General features: G+C 47.7%; 3 protein-coding genes and 1 pseudogene across 4 annotated transcripts; 2 read left to right on the top strand and 2 right to left on the bottom strand.

The window, feature by feature from the left end:
• Positions 1 to 235: 235 nt before the first annotated feature.
• LOC9268368 (probable folate-biopterin transporter 2) lies at positions 236 to 3,373 on the bottom strand. Its single transcript, XM_066310910.1, has 5 exons — positions 3,127 to 3,373; positions 2,683 to 2,942; positions 2,476 to 2,571; positions 2,211 to 2,363; positions 236 to 2,008 (listed from the first exon to the last, which is right to left on the bottom strand). The coding sequence occupies exons 1-5, from the start codon at positions 3,371 to 3,373 to the stop codon at positions 1,295 to 1,297; spliced, it is 1,470 nt and encodes a 489-aa protein (XP_066167007.1). The 3' UTR covers positions 236 to 1,294.
• On the top strand, positions 236 to 7,966 carry LOC4338615 (protein CHROMOSOME TRANSMISSION FIDELITY 7). Of its 2 annotated transcripts, none has more exons than XM_015783923.3 (7): positions 236 to 518; positions 5,654 to 5,777; positions 6,031 to 6,274; positions 6,371 to 6,463; positions 6,702 to 6,776; positions 6,862 to 7,214; positions 7,628 to 7,966. In XM_015783923.3, exons 2-7 carry the CDS (start codon positions 5,698 to 5,700, stop codon positions 7,761 to 7,763), a joined length of 981 nt encoding a protein of 326 aa, XP_015639409.3. In that variant the 5' UTR covers positions 236 to 518; positions 5,654 to 5,697; the 3' UTR covers positions 7,764 to 7,966. The 2 variants fall into 2 exon arrangements, with proteins under 2 accessions (XP_015639409.3, XP_015639408.1); XM_015783922.2 differs by having other exon boundaries at positions 236 to 5,392.
• Positions 7,967 to 8,123: 157 nt separating this feature from the next.
• LOC4338614 (cell division control protein 48 homolog B-like) lies at positions 8,124 to 10,924 on the bottom strand. The gene is given in 8 exon segments (XM_026025736.2): positions 8,124 to 8,423; positions 8,425 to 8,570; positions 8,649 to 8,726; positions 8,839 to 8,935; positions 9,534 to 9,662; positions 10,021 to 10,190; positions 10,261 to 10,545; positions 10,709 to 10,924. Coding segments are annotated over 8 exon segments (1,182 nt in total). The 5' UTR covers positions 10,835 to 10,924; the 3' UTR covers positions 8,124 to 8,272.
• A 702-nt stretch (positions 10,925 to 11,626) lies between these two features.
• On the top strand, positions 11,627 to 23,473 carry LOC9267674 (heterogeneous nuclear ribonucleoprotein 1-like; annotated as a pseudogene).
• The last annotated feature ends 222 nt before the right edge of the window (positions 23,474 to 23,695 follow it).

Below are 23,695 nucleotides of genomic sequence, written 5' to 3'. Positions count from 1 at the left end.
TTTTAACCCTAAGAGCATTCTTGTATTTTTTAAGCATCTCTTTTTAATTGAGTCGAAAGTGATATTTAGCACATTACCAAATATTTAAAAGTGTCTGTCAATTACTAAATATTTAAAGGTATCTGTCAATCATGATACTTTTTTCGATGTCTACTGGTAAATCGCATGAATTTCAAGTGTTATAGTATGTAGCAAAAATTGCTTAAAAAAATGGATGACCTCACCCGAGTTCCCCATCAGAAGCAAACCCTCACCTACTTCTCCCCATCTCTCTCGCTCCGCTTCTGTGTTTCCGGCGGAGGCACGGCCACCCCCACCCTTCTCCCCCACCTCGCCTCGCCTCGCCTCCTCCTCGGGCTCGCCGCCGGCGAGCAGGGCACCGTGGGGGGACACGGCGTCGACGGGCCTCCTCTCCTCCCTGACCCCGCCCTCTAGCCTTCTCCCCCTTGCGTGCGGCCTTCTCGCACGCGCGCGCGGGTACCACGAGCATCCCGGTGATCGAAAAATCGAAATCGAAGGTATTGCAATCCTTCCCCCCCGCATAGCCCTCTCCCTCCCCCTCGTCCTCCGCGGTCGCTTCATGTTCCGGCGTGGTCGTAGGTCGCAGATCCGTTAGGGGGTTGGGGGCTGGTTTCATCCCCTCCGGTTTAAAAATCCATCTAGTTTTTGTCTCGATTACATTTGTTTTGACGCATTTGTGCGTTGTGCGTTGTGCAGTGCTAAATTACCACTAATAGTCTAGTGATTTAGATTTTTTTTTTCAACAAAAAAAAAGCTGAACCCTATGCCCCACGTTAGGTTAGCCTCTCTACATCAGGCGCATGAACTACTCTAGCACAGTTTCAGCAAGTTCCATTCTGGCTTTGAATGGAATGGTTTGCCTCTGTCTGTCTGTGTCTATGACAGTATCATACTATCTTGTGAGCACCTTTGGAATTCATGAATTTTACAGAATTTTCACATGATGAAACAGTTCAAGTCACATGAAATTCCTCGAAAAATCATACGTCCCAAAAGGACGCTTGAACAAAACACAAAAACACACACACCCAAAAAAAACCCGAAGGAACTGCCTCAATATCCTTCCAAATGATACTGTGTGCTTCTTTCTGTTATAAAAAATGAAAGGAAAACGAACTGTTGTTTCACCTATAACCTATTGATGTGCTGTTGCTGATGATACATAAAGAACTAGTCTACCAAAGAGTGGAGAACAGAACCAGAACGCCATTGGTAATTTGGTATAGAATGAATCATGGATGGAAGACAAGTATCCTGTTCATGAGCTTGTCAGTCAACTCCCACGGTCTTGTAGCTCGTTCATGAGAGGAATCAACTCCACAGTACCCGTTCCAGCATCGACCACTTTGATTCTTTCATCTTCGACAGCCACATTCAGAGCATGACAGCTAGAATCATCTGCGACAAGGACGGAAAATTCAGCAGTGTCTTGACCTCCTTTCCTAGCTTCAGTAGATTCATTGTCCTGAAGCATCTCTGCCGGGAGGAGCATTGAGTTTTGGTCACTCTGGGGAACAAGAAACAGCAGCATCAGCGGGAGCAGCCTCGACAAGTTTCTGATCAGGACGGCAACCCAGAGGTTACTGAACTCTGTTCGAGTCACATTCAGCAAGTGCAGCATCAGGCCACCCCACCAGCCAGACATCAGCAACCCGGCATTTTGGATGGACATGAGCAGCGCATAGAAAGTTCCTTCGATGCCTGGAGGACAAAGCTTGGAGCAAAGCACGAGGAGCGGCAACCATTTGAGCCTCCCAACCATCTGGGAGACACTGTTGTCGATCACCGCAAAGACGTAATCCGGAATGCCGATTCTTGTGTTGAGCCGGGTCACCATTATCAGATTGAGCATTCCTGCCAGGCTTGAAAGAACTTGGCCCCAGAATAGCACGCCGCGGAAAGGGTAGTCCTTCAGTGAAATTTGGTATAGTAAAACTCCGAGCAGCGAACCGATTGAACCGACCGAATACACAAGGCCAATAAATTCCTGAAATAAACGATCGAATGACGCAATCGAAGTGTCATCAGATGATTAAAATTAGAAGAAGGTCAAATAACTGAATTTATCTAAAACCACACCTCATTATATGGATTTAACAGTGGTATGCATTCTCAGTATTACAGTCCATGCAAATGATGCGATGAACTGATGATATCTAGCAAATATCTATATGCAGGAATGTGCATACCTCAGAGAATCCTGGTCCCACTATTGGATCAGTGTACCAGTAGAACATTCCTGCTTGGATATCCAGGCTTAGACTGAGAGAAACATACATATACACACACGGCCGCCAAACTTCAGTGTTGCCCCCATGGACTGAATTGCTTTGTAGAATTTCCTATGAACCTGAATCCATCAAAGCACTCAAGTGGCATCACTGTCCATGCCTGAATTCAGCAATCTCAACACACAAAAGGAAAGGTGTTCAAATTTTGTCTTGACATTCTGACCTGCTTGTAATCGAAATCTGTAACTCGCCTCTCCTTCAGCAAAACACCAGCCAAGAACACCAGTGCAGAAGGGATGCTTAGTAATCCAAGAGCACCCTTAGAACAAGAAAAGAAAAAAAAAGCAAGAATCACAATCATATCAATTGACATTGTGTGAGAAAACAAATGATGATGCAAATCATTATCTAAGGTCAGGGAATATCACACCTGAGACCCTATGGAGTGGACAAGAAGACCGCTGATGGAGAATCCAAGCAATGCCCCAACGGAGGAGCTGAACCCACACAGGCTCTGCATGTCTGCGGCTAGCGGCTGGTGCGTGATGCTGTTCTGAGCAACCAGCGCGTCCACCGTCACGTCGGCCACCGCCGCGCCCGCGCTCTGCGCCGTCAGCGCCAAGATCGCCGGCATGATGCCCAGCTTGCGGTGGAGAGAGAGCGTGAGCATGGACGACGCCCCAATCACTCCTGAATGAATCACCGAGAGAAGTGATCAAGAAAGGCGAAAGCCTTCGAACTGCGAGATGGGATCGAGGAGGCGGAGGCTGCAATCCCCTCACCGGCAGGAGGAAGTACGGGCGGCGGCGGTAGCCGGCGACGGGGACGACGTCGGTGAGCAGGCCCTAGATGGGCTTGACGACCCAGGGGGCGCTGACGAACCCCTGGTAGAACTGCGCCGCCGACGGCTGCACGCGCTGCACGTCCTTCCAGTAGTACCCCGCCGTGACGCCGCCGACGGCGTCGCCGACGCCCTGGCAGGCCCCGTAGACGGCCACGACGGCGAGCACGAAGCTCCAGCGCAGCTCGCGGGACAGACGCCGGAGCCAGCCGCCGGGGAAGGAGGCGCCGCCGCCGGCTTCTCGAAGCGCCGCGTCGTCGTCCTCCTCTTGGCGATCCATCTGGGCAGCGATTTCTTGCCGGGGGTTTCTTGGGGATCTACGGCGGAAGCCCGCCGGAATTCGCACGGCTAGAATGCAGGTCTCGCGATTGCTCGGTGGGAGAGATTGACGAGGCGCATCTTGGCGTTGGCGAGCTGAGCAAGAGCAAGTGTGCGTTGATGGGTATCTGCGCTCAAGGTTTTGACTTGACACCCCCCCCACCCACCTTGCAACTATTATAGTACTGTATACTCCTACTAATTTAACCATGGTAATTTTGCACCATTAATCTATGTACTAGTAGTAGAAAACTGGGCAACATGTCAACACTAATTTTGCCTTTGTGCCTTTTACTATTGCGCATCACCTCTTTGCACTGCGTTATTACTGCGTAGCTGCTTACGACCTGATCAAGGCCCGACAGGAATTAATAAGTGAATATGAAATAAGTTCACTTTCGACATTTAAATGCTGAGTTTGAATTGCGTCCTTATCCACAATACCAGTATAATATGTCAGTTAATTTATAATATCGGTGTACCCGAGATTCTAAAACAGTATAACACCCCATTTTAACTGACATGATTAGCCAACTATGATCATAATGATCGAGTAAGCGTGAGACCCACATGAGCCCCATATATCAGCGGTCAACTCTTTTTTTCCTTCATCGCCCCTTCTCTCTACCCATCCCTCTTGCCAATTTCTCTCCACCGGTGGAGAAGGCCAGAAGGGCGGTGAGCAGCGGGAAGAAGGATAGCGGCCAATGGGAGAGGGGTGACAACCAGTGGACTAGAAGACCTTGAGCTTGCCACGCGGCTGCTCGAGCAACCCTCACCCTCAGGAACCCAGCATCGACCTCGATTGCGTAACATCATGTTGCCCCCTCGGCTTACCCCGATGGCAACACAAGCTACGTGGCCAAGGTCACTACGGGGTTCTTGAGCATGATGGCTTTTCCAGCAGCTGCTCCAGTTCCTGTCGGGAGAGAGATGGGGAAAAGGGATGGGTAGATAGATATTAGGTAAAGGGACTCGGTAGAGAGAGTTGGCTGCTAACATATAAGACCCATGTGGGTCTCACGCTGACTCAACCAGATTGATAATAGTCAACTCGTCACATTAGTTAAAACTGGATGTTATACTATCATGTGACCTCGGTTACACCGATTTTGCAAATTGGTTGAAGGACACAATCTAAACTCATAGTCAATAAGAGAGACCTAAAGTGAACTTATTATAATGAATATTGACTATTGAGTTGGCCCAGCAGCCCACCATGTTCATAAGAATAAGGTCCATGACAACTGCTGCTCACCTACTCTCCGCCTCTCCCAGTCTCCTGTTCGTTCCTCTCTCCCAAGTCTAGGGATGAAAGTGGTTGGAAATGGTCGGAAACGGCATCATTATTTTATTATTTTTTAAAAAACAAGCAGAAACGGTCGAAAAATTTTCATATTCATGAATTCATCTATTTAGTGTCAACTTCAATGCCACGCCGATAGAAATTAAAAAAACTAAATTTTAAAAACGATAACCATCGATAAAAATATTATTATTATATTAGTTTTTCGGAAACGGTATCGGTACGGTCGGAAAATTTCCATACCGTTTTCACCCCCAGCCAAGTCCCAACAACGTTCCGAGGTCACAGCGCTCGTCCGGGCGTCCATCGCTGCCAATTTCAGGCCCGTTGTTTTGGCGCCCGAATCCCCCTCCCGCATTTTTCCCCTTCAGAAAACCCCGCGCGCGCGGCCTTCTCGATTCCTGCCCGTCCGATCCGCCCTCACAGCCTCACCGCCTCATCTCCGCCGTCAATTGGCCCTAACCCCACCGACCACCCGCGGCCCTCGTCTTCCTCCTCGCCGCGCCCCCTTTCACAACGGAGCCGGGCGCTGTCCCCCCCTCCGCGCTGCACCGCAAACCAGCCGCCGCCTCCCGTCAAGACCGTCCTTCGCCGCTGCAGCCGTGAGGGCATCCCTCCCCCTCCCCGCCGAGCGAGCTACACCGGCCTCTTTCCCCCCCTGCCCCGTGCTGGACGGTGAGTGGCATTCTTCTTCCCCCTTTAAAAGTTTTCTAAGGTTGATGTGTATATCTCGCTTAGGTCTGGGGATTTTTGGGTATGATACTTCTTGATTTTGTTAGGCTACTCATATAGCATATGGTAGTTCAGATTTGGATGTGTCTTGCACATATGTTGGGTTCTGCACACTGGTTAATTCTGTAGTTTAGCTATTTTCACATAGAGGTTGCACATATGCATGCTAATAATTTGCTGGCAAATTTGCATAATTCACCGCAGCCACCGCCGCGTCCGTTTCTTCACTCTCCGTCTTTCCAAGCAGCATGACGAGAGGCGAGAAGGGGATGCAGCCCAAGATCAGTGCGTTCTTCAAGCGTCAGGCCCCCGAGCCCGAGACGAGCAGGTTCTTCATCTTGGTCCCCTCTTCAAATCTGTTAGCTGTAGCGATCCGGTACCAAATATTGCCGGATTCCATTCTAGTAGCAAATTTCTGCAATATTCCATCAATTAGAGCGAATATTAAAATCGCTCGTCAGGTTGGAAAAAAATGGTTGTTGATTTAGTTCTCGTTAATTCCCAAGCATGCTGTCCGACATTGGCATGTTCCTGGATTCAGATTTGATAATGGACTGATCAATCTTTGTTGATTTGGTAAGTGGCGGTGACACGCATAGGGAAGGAACCTGCGGGACGGAGGTGAAGAGGCCCAAGAGCTGTGCGGATGGCAAGGTCCTCAACAAGAAGAGGAACTACGCGCAGTTCCACCTGGAGCTTGGGCAGCCCGATTTTCTCCTCCACATGTGCTCGGTTTGTGGCATGATGTATGCCCGCGGGAACGACGACGATGAGAAGGCTCACAAGGCATACCACAAGAGTTACTTCGAGGGTGTCCCGTTCAAGGTGTTGCACCTGATGTATATTTGTGAATCTCACTCTTCTGTTCATCTCGTGTTATAAATTTCTGTGAAGAGTTTATGACAAATGTTTGAGTTGCAGGGTTGGCGCAATGAAACCGTGGTCGCGAGGTCTGAAGGTGGGGATCGGATAATTCTTGTGACTGATGAAAATTCATGTGCTCGGAACAGCAAGGTATTTTGCCTGAATGACTAACTGTATTGCCTAGATAGTTGAAAGAAATCACTAGTTGGGGTCTTGGGGAAATGAATATTGAAAAGAGTGGGTTCCTCATAGTTCTAAACTGTAGAATGTGTGTCTTTACTAACTGCGAAGTTTCTGATCCAATTTTGCAACCACTTTACATTTACGAGAAGTTCAGAAGCAGATTGCAGACATTTTATGATTATGTAATGTCATGTGAATATTTCAGGTCCAGGAGGTGATCAAAGTGGTACAGAAGGAGCTGGGGTTTGGTGAAGGTCAGCTCCTTCACAAGCTTTGTAAGGTAACATCAGCTCTTAGTTCAAATATGACAACATCTATGCACATATATTCATCCTAATGGGTAAAACCTCATTTGCGTTGCATAGGTATATTTGTTCATATCTAGTCAGAGGATAGTGGGATGCCTTGTTGTGGAACCAATCAAAACAGCACATAAAGTGATTCCAGGCTCCACAGAGGAAAACGGCAGTGATCTGCCTGTTGATAAAATTGAACCAGTCAAAACAAACCATACATTAGCGTTCGGGAAAATCAGTTTTAAGAGGGAAGTCCTGAAACGGCATGATCATTCAGACAAGAACAAAGAAGAGTACCGAGATCCTGGTGCTATAATATGTGAAAAGGAAGATGTTCCTGCACATTGTGGATTTCGAGCAATTTGGGTTGTACCGTCACGCAGAAGAAAGCGAATAGGGTCACAACTGATGGATGCTGCTAGGTAAGTTCTAAGTTTGATGCGCATTCTCACCTACTTTGCTTCACTTAGCATCTTTCTTTTTCGCAGCATTCCTGCAATGCCCGTCTTGAACTCTTGATAGCATACATTGTTCTTTTTGGGGGGAATACGCAAAAGGCTTGCGCATCATTGCACTAAGAGAAGGATAGCATGCATTGTTCTCTGTAACAACAATGTATAGATCCATCATAGCATGCATTGTCAATTTGGACAAATTCCAAGCTTTTGACCAGATTATAGGACTAATAAAACTATTTGTTAACTGACATCACACTGCAAATATCACTGAATTATTTATCTGTCTGTCCAGTTGTTCTCTTCTATGCTCTGCAAGCATTTCCAAGAGTTTGATATTATCTTATCTTGCTAAGGCACTCTCCATTCGTCTTCTGCAGAAAAAGCTTCCTTGAAGGCGAGACTTTGTGCATCTCACAGTGCGCTTTCTCACCGCCTACTTCCTCCGGGAAGGCGCTGGCACGCAGCTATTGCAAGACCAGCGCATTCTTAGTCTACAAGGAGCAAGATGCATAGGAGATGCTGCAGAAGATGTTACATATCTGAAACTTCTCTTCCCATTGTAAAAATTGTTTTGCTGGGGATATATGTGAAACATAAACAGGCATGTTCTGTTTTTAGTGTAAGTCTAAGCACCAGAAGCAGTGCGTTTTTGCAGGATCTCTATGTATTGACACTTTGGATTTCCTGATCAGCAGCATTTTCTGAATATCATTTCATATTAGTAGCTTGCAATCTTCCTTGGGGAAGATGAGATCTTTATCTTCCTTGGGGAAGATGAGATCTTTATTAGTCCTTGGGAGTTATTAACAAGCAGAGTTATCTTCTAGTGTTAACCTCTGTCTCTCAATACTCTCAAAACCCAAGAAAAACACAGGGGAAACAGTACAAGCCGCTGCAATCATATGGGAACATGTCACAACTTTGGTCAATATATACAGCAGACCGATGATACAATGTTCTGATAACTAGTCAGAATCAACAATGGGCGACACTGATGCTTGTGCGCCAGAATAATACATCTTTTAATGTTTTCTCCTCGTCAATGGACCATGGATGGCTGCATTTGAGTACTCATCAACCACTGATTGTGTAAGTGATGGACGCAAGGATCTTAGCGCGGCCTGGAAGTGAATATCGTCACATACAAAACGTTCTGACCTCAGACTTTCCCTCAAGGCCTTCAAGATCTGCGCCCGTGAAAAGCTCGGTACGCTCTGCTACCTTCCAAAGATCCACATCATCTCCTAATGGCATTTTGCGTGTATGGATGCGTAGTATTTCATATCGACCTTCCGCATCTGGTGGTGGAACATACAAAACCTGCAGTTAAAATGAAAAAAAAAGAACATGATTATTGTTTGCTATGTGTGAGGGAGAGGGAGAGGGAGATCGGGATACCATATCAAAACGCCCTGGGCGCAGAAGAGCAGCATCAATTGCATTTGGGCGATTAGTAGCAGCCAATACAATAATTCCCTACATCAAAAATTGCAAGATACTTTTTTAGTACAAAGAAAGGGCATATATGAGATATGACAAGGAGAGTCACATTTGAATGCCATCGTCAATCTAAATATGTAAGAGGTACCGTAGCCAGTTCTAAACCATCCATTTCCGTCAATAGAGTTGATAAGAGTCTTTCTCCAACCGTGGCATTGCCACTAGAGTTCCCGCTGGGACCAGTTCTGAACGATTACAAACTCCAATATTAACATTCACTGGTCAGATGTGGAACATGCGCAGAAGCAAAGTTTTCATAAATTGATTCTACTATATGAAAATAACATTTGGGGAACCATATCCAACAAAATATGCTTAACACTTCTGACACCTCTTCAACTTCCTAATCATGTACACCATGGAAAAGATGCAAATATTATTATTACGTAATTATTTTTTTATTAGAGAAGGGTATTTTTTACCCGGCCTCTACATCCAACAGATATATACGGCCATTAAAATAGGGAACTTAGCCCCGCAAACAACCCAATCTGAAATTCGCTCCATAGGACGGCCATTGAAATAGGGAACTTAGCCCCGCAAACAACCCAATCTGAAATTCGCTCCATAGAAGATTTGAACTCAGGACCTTGGGGTACTACTCAGGTCATTATAACCACTAGGCTATAATTATTACGTAATTATAGAAGATAGCCTATAACAATTCATGCACATTCTTATGATGACTGTACAGAATCATTTTTACCAATATCATGCATCATGTATCATAGATCTCACTAGTATGTGCCACAGGACAACAAGAGACAAGATATAAATGTGCACCTTTTAGGGGCAATTGCATCAGCCTCATCAAAAAATATAATGCTTGGAGAAGCAAGACGTGCCATCTGGAATGTACGTCGCAACAAAGCTTCACCTTCACCGACATACTTGGAGTATAACTCAGCACCACTGTTTGAAAATGTGTAAGAAATTTAGAACAACATAGAAGACTGTATACTGAACTCAAAATGATCCGGTTAGCATGTTCTAGCTATATTATTTGGACTAGCGTACAGGACAACGATTCAAGCAGCAGAATTTGAACAAATTATGCCAGCTTGGTCTTAACAGTACATGAAATAAACATGTTAAGTTCTTTTGCTTCCTCTAATAACTCCTTTTCAGTACATCTGAGATTAAGTGATGTTTATTGAATTTATTACAATATAAGCATCACATCAGAAAATATTATGCAATTCACAGGCTTCTTTTTGCATGTTGGAAGGATGAAATGAGAAAAAGAGAGAACAATTTTTACGCAGCAAACCTTAATGAAAAGAAAGAAGCTTGGGCAGCATGAGCAGCAGCCTTTGCAAGGGTAGTCTTTGAGCACCCTGGTGGACCATGCAATAGCACCCCACGGATAGGTGATATTCCAAGTCTATCAAATGAAGCAGCATGCTTGATGGGCCATTCAACAGCTTGCTGAAGTTTTTTCTGAAGCATAGCAACAATAACCATTAAAGGAGGTTTGATTAAAGAAATCCTAAAATGAGGCATATTTTACCTTAACAGCTTTCAAACCTCCTATATCATCCCATGAAACAGCTGGAATTTCTTTAATTACCCCTCTTGTCACACTATTTTTGGCCACAGATTTAGCAGACTCCCAATCCTCCATGATTAGCGTTAGCACATTCTCACTCTCTGATGAGCTTGATAATCTACCATAAGCACGTCTTGCAGCTTCTCGACATAAAGCTTGTAAATCAGCTCCAAGATAACCATTGCAGGATGCAGCAACAGATTGAAGATCAACACATTCACCAAGATGTAGATTCTTGGTATAAAGCTAAAAACATAATATGGTCTATAAGATTAAGCTTCATATAAGAAAAAATCATCATGAACATAAGTTAACCACATCCAAAAAATGCAGGGCTTGCTATGTTACATCATAAAATACAACATTCTTTTACTATTTTTGAGGGGAAAACTACATTCTTATATGATACCTTAAGAATCTCGAACCTTTCTTCTGCTGTAGGAACAGTAACCTCTATCTCTGAGTCAAAACGCCCAGGCCTTCGCAGTGCTGACTCAATAGCATCCACCCTAATGAAAGCAAGTTGTGTTTTCATTCAAGAGAAAAACACGAAGTTCATAACCAGAATAACTAAAGGAAAACTTAAGCGCACTTAGTGGAATATGCTGCCGTATCAACAGAGGAACTTCCTAAAATGAACATAAAATGTTAGGCTATTTGCTAAGATCACAAATCACGCAACTGACATTCCTGACCTGGTAGCAGATGCAACAACTAGGTGGGGAAGCAGCTTTGATGACTTCCCGTCCATCAGAGTCAACAGCTGACCAACAATGCGGGACCCTTGCTCTCTCCTGTGAAAAATACATTAATAATAACTTCTTGGCAAATATAAAATTTGTAGGTAATATAACAAACTTGCCTACCCCCCTCCCTCACACCCTCTAGGCCGAAGTGACCCTTTGAATTTACCCTCAACCTTAATCTTTGCTAAAAAACCAAGAAATGCTTATACTCCCTCCGTCCCACAAAATATAATATATGACTGGATGTGACACATCCTAGTACAACGAATCTGGACAGGTATGTCCAGATTCGTTGTATCGGTATGTCTAGATTCGTTGTATTAGGATGTGTCACATCCAATACTAGGTTGGTTTTTTATGGGACAGAGGAAGTATTTTGGAACAGAGGGAGTATCTTGCAGGTGTCTAATTTACAACATTGATTTTGTTTAACAAAACGCTAGAATGAAACATGACAGCTAGAGTATATGCCAAAATTAATGTCATCTAACATTTTTCTCCCCCAAAAAGTAGTTAGTTAAGACTATTTTGATTAGGAAGTGATTTAGTGACACCTTTTTTTTCCCTAGTTTAATCATAGTATGGTTATTTGGTTGTCTCCTCTTATTACCTTCATAAACTCTTCCCAGAAAGTTGTTAAGGATGAGCATATTCTAGGAAACCGAACTCTGGAAGTGAAGATAGCGACTCCCAAGGTAAACTACGGAGATAAGTATCTTTGATCGTAGGTGCATCAATTCTTCAGTAGTTCAGTTTCAGATTGATCATGTCTTCTTTTTCTTGTTAGTAATGTGACAAGTTCTTAACACAGGAAGAAATGCGAGCTCCAGGAATCAAGAAAGCTACTAGGATATTTGTTGCTCGGATTCCTCAATCTGTGGATGAATCAAAGTTTCGCAGGTGAGATTTAATCTATATATCTAGCAGGACATCAATTAATATTTGGATTTGGCTAAGCTATAATGGTTTCTGAACAGGCATTTTGAAGCTTTTGGAGAAATTATAGACCTTTATATGCCAAAGGTGAGAGAGCTAAACTGATTTTATATATTTTGTAGAGATATAATATCCTATATCTAAGTTCTGTCCTCTAATTTTGATTTAATCTTTTCACTCAAATACTGATAATGCAAACATAAAGCACAATAGAAATTCATTTTCTAAATGACATCATTTTGTTCAGTTATTCTGGAACTCCATTTGATATGCCAGCAAATTTCTTTTCCCCATGTTAATACTCTATTCACAAATACTTGTCACTTCTAACTAACATGCATTCTAGATCATGTTCCTCTCAATAAGGAGATCAATAAACATTTGTTTTTATGGTTTTATGGGATCAGTTTTTTGGAAACATACAATGACCTATGTATCTAGTGTGAAGTACTGAAAGCAAACAATCTCTTCTCTTCTTTTAACTTAATCTTCAGTGACATCAATTAGAAGTTAGAACGTTGTTGCTTGATTGCTTGTACTCTTTCTTGAAGCCTTAAAAAATTAAGCACTAAGAAAGATTGTAGTAAATGTGTAATGGCTTTAAGGTAATCATTGGAAAGGAAACGAATTTTGGAAATTGCTGCACTTAAAGAATACTCTCTCCATTCCAAAATATAAGGATTTCTAGGTTGTTTAGCAAATACTAAGGTTAGGTCAAAAGATTCATTTTTAGTCACTTCAGTTGTCAATTTTTGAAGTTTGAATTGCTTAGATCCCCTTTCCAAGCATTTGATTGGTTGTATAATCATTGAAATGGTAGAAATCATGGGAATCAGTGCAGGAATCCTTATATTGTGGTACAAAATTTGAATCCTAGAAATCCTTATATTTTGGAACGGAGGAGTAAATACTTGGAAAAACTGTGAGCTCATACAGCCCATGGAGGGATAGCCTGGCCAACCGTGCCTGCATTATACCAGTTATAATTGGGAAGATAGGTGAAATCGGACCTGCACATGCTCAACTTCTGATCTAGTCCTTGTAGTTGCAGATGCAACTATCAGAAGTTCCATTGTTTGTGCCAGCCATATGTTTGCTGCAACAAAGTCAATCCAAAATTCCAAATTCTCCTGGAGAGGGTTGAGCCTTTGAGATGATTAACCTCTACTAATTTGGACAGTGTTTTCTTTCCTATCTCATGTAGGAACTGCGTTCAAAAAGCCATCGCGGAATCGGATTTATCACTTTCCGGAGTGCAGGTATGTGTAATCCTTGAGTGTGCATAAATAATCCTTGAATACTCATTTAGGTGCAATATTTGATTAATCCATTGATCCTGTGAGAACAAACTAATTAGTGTTGGAAATGATATAGCTTATGTCCTCCGATTCAAGGAGCAAAATTCTCTCACATTCAGACCACTGGCATGATAATGGTGGTGTTTTTGGTGCTGGTAGCGATGCCAGTGTTGCACACCAATGTGCTACATGTTATCACTAATCCCATAGGTTTAGACCCATGCTTAGGGATGGCAGTAACGTGCAGTGGTGGGTGGCAAGGCTGTGCTTGTGCTGCCAACTGCAGGTGGAATGTTTAGTTCTTATCAATGTCGGCATGTGGCATGCCCAATGAAATTGGCAGCCAAAACATCAACTCTCCTGATCTGCTACCCAAAATTGTTGTTGTAAAGGCCATCTGGTTTTGGCTCTAGAATTTTGGCATCGAATCTACAGATCAATTCTTATATATTTTGTTCTGGGGCTTAGTGTCTACGTTTTTTTTTTTTGGTCTTTCTGCTCCCTTTTTTTTTCATAACTCTCTTCATATTCATGCCAATTCTGAAATAATTTACTTTTTCTTGGAACTTTGATTTTGGTTTTTTATTTGAATTCCTATAGTATGCTTGCAACTTTCATTTACCACTACATTTTTGGAGAATGTTCCTCAACTATATTTTCAGCTTCAATCCATGTATACTTTCCTAACTTTGAGCTGTAATTTATAGAATGTGTGGACAATATCATGCAAGAAACACATGAGCTTGATGGTACAACTGTAGCTGTTGACCGTGCAACTCCAAAGGTGCATTTACCTAATCGCTTATCTCATCTTTGATATATATAGTTATCTTCTACCAGGTTGTATCTAATACTCATCCTTTATTTAATTATAATTCAGTGGATGCCCTATGTATTTATTGTTAGAAACTCAATGGTTACTCTCATTAAGAAGAGGATGGCACTCGAGATGGGGGCAATTTTCTGGTTTTCTTCATTCACAAAAACACAAAAGCCATACCTTCCCGAGGGAGGTTGGATACATATATATAGCCATAGCTGGCTGGATGGCTGCTAGCTAATTGCTGCCCACACTAGTCTAAAATTTGAACGCAATGCTGTCCTAGAGAGCATCCAAACTGAATAAAGCATAAAGGAGATGCTAATGCTGTCCTAGGGATGCTAAAAGCAAAACCGAAAGATGCTAAAAGCAAAACTGAAAGGATGCTGTCCTAAAAGGGGAAAAACAACCTAAAAGCAAGAGAAGGACCACAAGGACCAAAGACCACAAGGCTTATTCCATCATTCTCCCCCTAAGTCTTGTGTGTCGTCTTGTGGGAAAGTTGGGCCATCCCGATCCTGGAGCAGAGCTCGAGGAACTTGATCCTCCCAAGAGGCTTGGTGAGCAAGTCCGCAAGCTGGTCCTTGGTGTTGATGTAGCTCGCCTTGATGCTCCCTTCCTCCAAGTAGTTTCGGATGAAGTGGTACCTCACCCGGATGTGCTTGCTCCGTTCGTGGAAAACGGGGTTCTTTGCCAGGGCCAGAGCGGACTTGCTGTCCACCCTGAGCTCTACTGCTCCAGTGTCTCTGCCGAAGAGATCACCAAGCAGTCGAGCAAGCCGGAGCGCCTGGGTCGAAGCGGCGGATGCCGCCATGTACTCGGCCTCGCAGCTGGACAGGGCCACCACCTGCTGCTTGACCGACTGCCAGCTAACGAGGCACTCGCCGAGGAAGAAGAGAATCCCGCTCGTGCTCTTGCTGGTGTCGATGTCACCAGCGTGGTCGCTGTCGCTGTACCCGACGAAGTGTGCCTTGCCAGGACACCTCGGGTAGTAGAGACCGTGGTCGAGAGTCCCCGCAACGTAGCGGATGATCCTCTTCACAGCCTGCTGGTGCTCCGTCGTCGGTTGCTACATGAATCGACTGACGTAGCCAACGGAGAAGGCCAAGTCCGGTCGTGTGTGGGTGAGGTAGCGAAGGCTCCCCACAAGACGCCGGTACTGTGTAGCATCCACCTCCTCCGCCGTGCTGTCACGGCTCAGCTTCAGTCTCTCCTCCATTGGAGTGAGAGCTGGGTTGCAATCGGTGAGCCCAGCCAGCTCAACGACGCGCTTAGCGTAGGCGGTCTGTCGAAGCGTGATTCCGGAGTCGTCCTGGTGCACTTCGATCCCCAGGTAGAAGGAGAGAGGCCCCAGATCACTCATCTGGAAGGTGGCCTTCATCTCCTTCTTGAACGTCGCCACCTCCGCATCTTTGGTGCCAGTGATCACCAAGTCGTCGACGTAGACACCCACCAGCAAGGCATTTCCTCCATTGCCCCGCCGGTAGATGGCCGCCTCGTGCGGGCTTTGCTTGAAGCCCATCCCCTTGAGCGTGGAATCCAACTTGGCATTCCACGCCCTCGGTGCCTGCCGCAAGCCGTAGAGGGCCTTGTGCAGGCGTAGCACCTTGCCCTCCTTGCCGGGGAGCACGAATCCCGGCGGCTGGTGCACGTAGACCTCCTCCTTCAAGTCGCCGTTCAGAAATGCCGACTTGACGTCCATGTGATGGACACCCCAGCCTTCCTGAGCAGCCAGTGCAAGGAGGAGTCGCACGGACTCCATCCGTGCCACGGGAGCGAAGGCATCGTCGTAGTCGATCCCCTCTTGCTGCACAAAGCCGCGTGCTACCAAGCGAGCCTTGTGCTTGACGATGGCTCCGGCTTCATCCCTCTTCAGCTTGAACACCCACTTAAGGGTGATCGCGCGGTGACCACGAGGGAGGTCAGCAAGCTCCCAGGTGCGGTTCTCCTGAACCGCGTCCATCTCCGACTGCATCGCGGCACGCCATGCCGCGTGTTTCTCGGCCTCTGCAAAAGACCGAGGCTCACCGTCGTGGCACGCAAGGTGCAACTGCGCCTCCAGGTTGCGAGGCACCAGTCCCGGCACCGGCTGGTCGCCGAGAAGATCCTCCATCGTACGGTACCGTAGCTGCTCGCCGTCGTGGTACGCGTCGATGCGCTCCCCGTCGTGGGAGAGCGGAGTAACAAACTCCACCGGGCTGCGCTCAACACGAGCTGGCGTCGGAGTAGACGTGCCCGGAGGAGTGGCTGTTGGTGCTGGAGCGCGTGGGGACACCGGCTGGGGTGGTGTCGACGAAGAGCTCGTCGTAGTCGAAGTCGTGGCCCGAGGGTGTGTTGGTGTTGGAGTCGGTGGAGGCTCGGGGACTGGGGTAGACACGCTCGGTGAAGAAGAGCTGCCTACTCCCCCAGCTCCCTCGAAGTGGACGTACTCGATGGTGAAGTCGTCGTACGTCGGAGTCGAACCATCATCCACCGCCTTGTCCCATACCCACCCTCGCCCTTCGTCGAACACTACGTCGCGCACTGTGCGCACACGCTGTGTCTCTGGGTCGAGGATGCGGTAGGCCTTCGAGCCCTCCGCGTAGCCGATGAACACCCCTGGGGTGCTTCTGTCGTCGAGCTTACCGATGTGGCCAAGCTCCTTGGCGAACGCGAGGCAGCCGAAGACCCGTAGGTGGGAGACCGCCGGCTTGTGCCCATGCCAAGCCTCGTACGGTGTCTTGCCATCGAGGGCCTTGGTAGGCGAGCGATTGAGGATGTAGACGGCTGTCACCACCGCCTCCCCCCAGAAGATGGCCGGCATCCCCCTGTGCTTGAGAAGAGCCCGAGCCATCCCCACAACCGTCTGGTTGCGCCGCTCGACGACGCCGTTCTGCTGTGGGCTGTACGGCGCGGTGTAGTGGCGCTGAATGCCCTCATCAGCGCAGTACGACGCGAATTCAGCCGCCGTTGTCGGTGCGCAGCACGCGCAGCTTGCGGCCACACTCCGCCTCTGCAGCGGCCTGCGCGCGCCTGATGGCATCCGCAGCCTCTCCCTTGCTGCCGAGGACCATCACCCACATGTAGCGGGAGAGGTCATCGACGAGCAGCAGGAAGTAACGTCGTCCTCCTGGTGTGGCCGGTGTCACTGGGCCACACAAGTCCCCGTGCATGAGCTCGAGCCGCTCCTTGGCTCGGAAGCTCGTCTGCTGGGGAAAGGGGAGCCGCCGCTGCTTCGTTACCACGCAGACGTCGCAAAGCTGCTCCATGTGGTCAAGGCACGGCATGCCTCGCACCATCTCCTTGGCACTGAGGCGCTTCAGGGCCTCGAAGTGGAGGTGCCCGAAGCGCTCGTGCCACTGCCATGCCTCGTCGTCCCGACGAGCGGCGAGGCAAACTGGTTGTGCGACCTGCGCGCTGAGGATGTAGAGTCGATTAGTGCCTCTGGTTACCTTGGCAAGAAGGCGACGACGGCGATCCCAAATCCTCATGAGTCCGTCCTCGACCAACAAGCGTGAGCCGTTCTCATCCAGCTGTCCCACGCTGATGATAGAATTTCTCAACGCGGGGATGTAGTAGACTCCGGTGAGCAGCCTGTGCTCACTGGACTTGGCGGTGAAGGTGACGGTGCCAACACCCTTGATCTCCACGCCGGAGGCGTCCCCGAACTTGACGGAGCCTCGGACGCTGGAGTCGAACTCGGTGAAGAACTCCCGTCGGCCGGTCATGTGATGGGTGGCGCCGGTGTCGAGGTACCACCCATCAGCCTTGTCATTGCTGGAGCCGTTGTAGAGGGAGACGAGTACCTTCGGCTCATCAAGGTGGAGGAAAGCCGCTGCGTCCGGTGCCGCTGGAGGTAGCTCGATGCTTGCGTGAGCTAGGAGCAGAGCCGGCTCTTCCTCCTCCACCCGTGCGACGTGGGCCTGGCCGCGTCGTGGCTATCGACAGTCTTTGGCCCAATGGCCAAGCTTGCCACAGTTGCGGCAGGCGTCGTCTCGTGCCGGCTTGTGGTTGCCGGTGGCAACGCCCTGGGCGCCTCTGCGGGCGCCACCCTCGACACGTCTTCGCGCCCACCGTAGCTGGACACCTCCCCGCGCCTTGCGCGGCTTACGGCCGCCTGTCGGGGAAGATGACTCCCCCTTCCTCCCGTCACCCTGAGAGGCCTCCCACTGCTCCCGAGTGAGATGGAGCTTCCCGCCGATGGTGATGGACCCCGAGAGAGGCTGTGGCTCATCACCATCGACAACCTTGAGGCGACCTAACGCCTCCTCGATCGACATCGTGGAGAGGTCCAGCAGAGATTCGATCGAGCGAGCGATCTGTCTGTACTTCTCAGGGACGCAGCGGAAGAGCTTCTCGACAGCTCTCTCCTCGTCGTAGGTGTCGTCGCCGTACTGCACTATTTTCTGCAAGAGAGTGTTGAGACGGAGAGCAAAGTCATCAACATCCTCACCTGGCTTGAAGGCCAGGTTCTCCCACTCCTTGCGGAGTGCCTGCAGTGTGGACTTGCGGGCGCGGTCGCTGCCGATGCGTGCCGCAGCGATGGCGTCCCAGGCCTCCTTGGCAGTCCGCTTCTGGGAAAGCGAGAACTGCATCTCGGGCGGGACTGCAGCGATGAGGGCATCCAGTGCCCGCCGATCCTCATCGTAGTCGACGTCGCCGTACCGGACTGCCTCCCACATGTGCCGCACCTGGAGCCTCACCCTCATCACTGCGGCCCACTCGATGTAGTTGGTTTTGGTGAGGGTAGGCCACCCACCGCCGGGACCAAAGTCCCTGACCACCGTCTAGACGCCGTGGTGACCATGGCGCCGGTCAGGGGAGAAAGAGCCGCGCTGCCTGCGAGGGCCGCGTGCGGGCTCCGGGCTGCCGCCGGCACGCCCGCGCCCATCTGGGTTCCCGTTGGCGGGCGCGCGGTCCCTTGGGCCGCCGCCGCCGCCGTGGAGGTGGGCTGCTGCCCACCGCTCTGCCCGCTCCCGTGCCCTTCCTCTTGCCAGCTCCTCAAGCTCCCTGTCGGCGATGATGTCGCCGGCGATGGAGCCGTTGATGCTGCTGCGCAAGGTCTCAACCTCTACCTCCGCCGCACGTGCCGCATCTTCCGCCGCCTCCGCCTCCGCCTCCGCCCTGGCTGCTGCCAACTCCGCTGCCGCCAGTCTGGCTGCCCTTGCTGCTGCTGCAACGGTCTAAGCTGTTGCTCACCTGCGCTCTTCTGCTGCGGCGAGCTCGGCGTCCTGCTGACGCCGAGTGCTCGAGGCGACCGAACGCCGAGACCGAGCGTCGGACATGGCGCACCTGCGGGGGGCTGCTGCGTGGAGAGGGGGAAGGGAAAGGGGAAGGAGGAGCAACCGGTGCTGCTGCTGCTGCTGGCTGAGAGCTCAACCGAGCTTGGGAAGGGGTGGAACAAGAGATGTTTAGCCTACAGGAAAGTGTTGCTCTGATACCAGATGTTAGAATCTCAATGGTTACTCTCATTGAGAAGAGGATGGCACTCGAGATGGGGGCAATTTTCTGGTTTTCTTCATTCACAAAAACACAAAAGCCATACCTTCCCGAGGGAGGTTGGATACATATATATAGCCATAGCTGGCTGGATGGCTGCTAGCTAATTGCTGCCCACACTAGTCTAAAATTTGAACGCAATGCTGTCCTAGAGAGCATCCAAACTGAATAAAGCATAAAGGAGATGCTAATGCTGTCCTAGGGATGCTAAAAGCAAAACCGAAAGATGCTAAAAGCAAAACTGAAAGGATGCTGTCCTAAAAGGGGAAAAACAACCTAAAAGCAAGAGAAGGACCACAAGGACCAAAGACCACAAGGCTTATTCCATCATTTATGATAATGCATTTTTTCCTACTAACAGGATGAAGATGTTAGGCACCCCCCAAGGAGAGTTGTTCAGGGTGGTTATGGTGCATACAATGCATACATAACAGCTGCTACCAGATATGCAGCTTTGGGTACACCAACATCGTATGATCATCCAGGACCAGCTTATGGAAGTAAGTTATACTTATAAGTTGTCTGATATTGGACAGAGGAAGGAATTTGTTAGTGACTGGATATCGTGTCTTAATTGGCTAGGAGGACACTTAGGTGGGTCGCTTGGAACAGGCAAAAAGATTTTTGTTGGTAGGCTTCCACAAGAAGCAAATACTGATGATTTATGGGATTATTTTGGCCGATTTGGTTGAATTGTGGATGCGTACATTCCAAAGGTTTGGCTGTGTCCATTATTGGTTATGTTCTTAGTTTTTCGTCATCTCACTTTCTTAAGCACTATAGGATCCTAAAAGAAGTGGCCATGGAGGTTTTGGTTTTGTTACTTTTGCTGATGATGGTGTGGCAGATCGTGTTGCACAGAGAAGTCATGAAATTCTTGGACAGGAGGTGAGACAAAATAGCGGCGGGCTCAGCACAATCTGTGTAGACGTGCATGTGTGCTAAAAAAATTAACCTGTGAAAATTATAATATTGATTTTCTCATTTTTCATGTGGTACGATTTCCCCCACAGGTTGCTGTGGACACAGCTGAGCCACTTGAGGGTGGTTCAGGTGGAGGTTACTTGGAACCTGCAGAGGCATATGGACCATATGGAGCTTATGGCTCATTACTGCCTTATGGCAGATTCTCTGGTAGCCTTGGTTATGATGTAAGTAGCCATCAGCATCAAGGCTGATTATAAGTGCATTTTACAGAACAAAGGCCTGTTCATCTGATAGACTTACAACTAGCTAGCTTTGCATGTCCTTCCTCCTGCCAGTTGTTTTCTTGTATATGTAACACTACTTAGGCTTTATATTGGTCTCTCTTCGTTGTTGTCGTGATTGCCATCATCCTTTTTATCAATTGAATTGTGGCACATTCTAACAATTTTTCTCATATTGCAGTATGGTTATGGCCCCAGTGGAAATAGTAGCAGGTCAAGACCAGAATCTCGATACAGACCGTACTGAGGTTCTTATTGTAGGCATGGCAATACCGTATATCTTGAGAACAATATACGTCTGAAACCGGGTAAGCTTTTGGGGGATGAATATTCTGCTGTCACTCGCCAGGATTGCATGCGGTAGACGCCTTATGTGGTAGCCAAATTTCGTGTAGACGCCTTGCACTTTTGTGTCACTGGTTATGCCATCTATTAAGGGCAGTTGCTCAGTTTCGCGTCATTTTTTTTTGTTCGGAAAAGATGCCAGTCTGTTGATTGAGAACATTTTCAGTGCTCTCGAGTCTTGACAAACATGTGCTTCAGGAAAATTCTGCAAGTTTGGGTTGCTGCTTGATATCACTTCTACACTGGAAAAATAATCAGGTATAGAGCATCCCGAAGTATCAAAACCAATGCAAATCGAGTTCCACTGCATTTTTGTCATACGGAGCGCTCACATGGCTGGATTCAGCTTCGGTGACATTGCTATGGCAAGTTACGGTGTGACATAGAAGCAATCTGAGCCGTCCAAAACGAATCCAATGTCTGCTTTAGTTGAGCCCGCACGCGGACAAAAAAAAAATCCCCGTTCTCATCCCTGTAGCGGAGACGTACTGGCGGGAGACGACGCCCCCAATTCCTCCTTGCGCGCGTCCGAACGTCGCCGCGAGCCAGTGGGGAGAGTCGCCGCTGAATGCAGGAGAGTCGCCGCCACCGTGACCGGAGAGGTGACAGGCCGATGAGCTCGCCGCGAGTGGGGATGGGGTCGCGCGGCTGCCGCGTGAGGCCAGGGCCCTGGCCCTGCCGTGCCGCCGCGTGGAGGCGGCCGTCCGCCGGGCCTACACGCGGCCGGCCGGAGGCGTGTGGAGGCGGCCGTCCGCTGGGCCTGACGTCGATGAGGTCCAGCCGCCTCCCGGTGCGGAAGAGGTGCGTGCGCGCCACTGTGCTTCATCAATTTTGCTGTGTGTTCCCCTTTCAGTTGGGTGCTTTGGCTCTGTTGCTCGATTAGTGCTAGCTGTTGGATTAGCTAGCATATGTTCAGTATAATTGGCGAGATGTGATTAGGGCTAGCTGTTGGATTAGCTAGCATATGTTCAGTATAATTGGTGAGATGTAATTAGTGTTTCCTTTGCTACTGGATTCAAGAGTGGTTTACTGTTGGAGAATGTGGGCTGCACTTGTAGAGCGAACTGAGAAGTAGTAGTAGGAAATAAATACCAGTTCAATCCTTTTGCATCTGATGATTCATATTTTTCTCAACAGTCATGAGTACCAATTGCAATGGGGAAAGCAGATAACCCATTTTAATCTAGTGGCACTATATATGATTTTGTTAAATTTGTCCATGTATCTGTATTAACAACAGAGAAGCAATCCTCATTTCCAGAATTCTTTACATACCTAGTAGCAGTACAGAACCCTTATTAGTTGTATATCATTTCCAGAATCCTCATTTCCTCATACTTTCTGTGCTGTCTGAATGCTCCAAGTTTCAAGTTTATCAACTTCTATATGGTTGTTTATCTCTTTTTGTGTTGTCTCAATAAATCCACCAATTATGGGGACATGCTGTCAAATTTTTTCAGAAGATAACATCACAGAAGTTACTGATTTATTCATTCATTCAAATTACAGCATACATGAGTCATACAACCAAATCAATCTCTCAATGATTAACACAATGCAACCTCAACAAAATATTGTTTCAGGACAGTGCACAGCCTAAGGTAGAGAACAAACAGCTAAACTGCTGCTGCTGCAATTTTGGAGATACAGAGCAAACAACTAAACAGCTAAACAGCAATTTTGGAGAACAAACAGCTACACAGCTGCGAACACCATAGCCTCCATCGGCACCCCGACGGCCGGCCACCTCCATCGCCAAGGGTCACGGTGGCTGGCTGCCTCCATCCATCCAAAAGTTGACGCCATTCTCTAGACAGTCTAACAGGTCCTTATCTTCAACATTTTTCTGGGAATTGCTGGCACCATTGCTAGTGCTTGGATTCTGCCCTTCTTCAACTAAGCTTTGCAGAAACAAGTTCCGCCCATGAGGTTTTGAGACTGATCTTGTTACATTTCCAGACCTACATAAACCAGGAAAAAATCAACAGCAGGCCAAAAGATGAATGCAACTCTACGAAAATAATAGGCAGATGCAATGCATCACTTCCACAGAAGCTGGATGGGTATATGCATCGTTACTACCAGTCCATTGCTCCCTTATTATCAGCCTAAGAGCAGCTCATTGCTTTCTCAGGCTGCAGAAATTTCCTAGAACTGTATCAATCAAACATTGCTAGAGCAAAGCTGCTATATTTGCTATCTGCTTTCTTTGACAATGCAGACATGCTTCCTCCATTTGTCAGAATTATCCCCCAGTTGTAGATACCTAAGCTTATTTAACTCTGTAACCCATTTGCACAAGCAATCTGATACTAAATTGAAACAACAGTATTCTTCTGCGTAGCTTGTACATGCCAAATTACAGCGATCATTTATGCATGGTGGGCACAATAAGCAAAACCAACCATGGCAGTATGTGGGAACACCCTGGTGAAATCAAGAGTGGTATGCTAGTAGTCAGTAAGAGTCTAAGAGATGAGCAGTAGCAGAAAAAAAAAGAAGTATATTTTCCTTAATGATAACAACGAGCGGCTCTAGCTACCTGGTGCATCTCGCTGGAGCGGT

Source organism: Oryza sativa, chromosome 5, assembly GCF_034140825.1.
Source record: "Oryza sativa Japonica Group chromosome 5, ASM3414082v1".
Lineage (NCBI taxonomy): Eukaryota > Viridiplantae > Streptophyta > Magnoliopsida > Poales > Poaceae > Oryza > Oryza sativa.
Note: the sequence above shows the minus strand (reverse complement) of the source record. Positions and strands in the feature narration are given on the sequence as shown.

Bases quoted from the DNA above. Each gene is read 5' to 3' on its own strand.
- LOC4338615 (XM_015783923.3), top strand. From the start codon at position 5,698: ATGACGAGAGGCGAGAAGGGGATGCAGCCCAAGATCAGTGCGTTCTTC. The intron at 6,464-6,701 runs GTATTTTGCCTG...TGAATATTTCAG, and splicing joins CATGTGCTCGGAACAGCAAG to GTCCAGGAGGTGATCAAAGT. The intron at 6,777-6,861 runs GTAACATCAGCT...TGCGTTGCATAG, and splicing joins TCCTTCACAAGCTTTGTAAG to GTATATTTGTTCATATCTAG.
- LOC9268368 (XM_066310910.1), bottom strand. From the start codon at position 3,373: ATGGATCGCCAAGAGGAGGACGACGACGCGGCGCTTCGAGAAGCCGGC. The intron at 2,572-2,682 runs GTGTGATATTCC...TCTTGTTCTAAG, and splicing joins TCCACTCCATAGGGTCTCAG to GGTGCTCTTGGATTACTAAG. The intron at 2,364-2,475 runs GTCAGAATGTCA...TCAGGTTCATAG, and splicing joins CAGATTTCGATTACAAGCAG to GAAATTCTACAAAGCAATTC.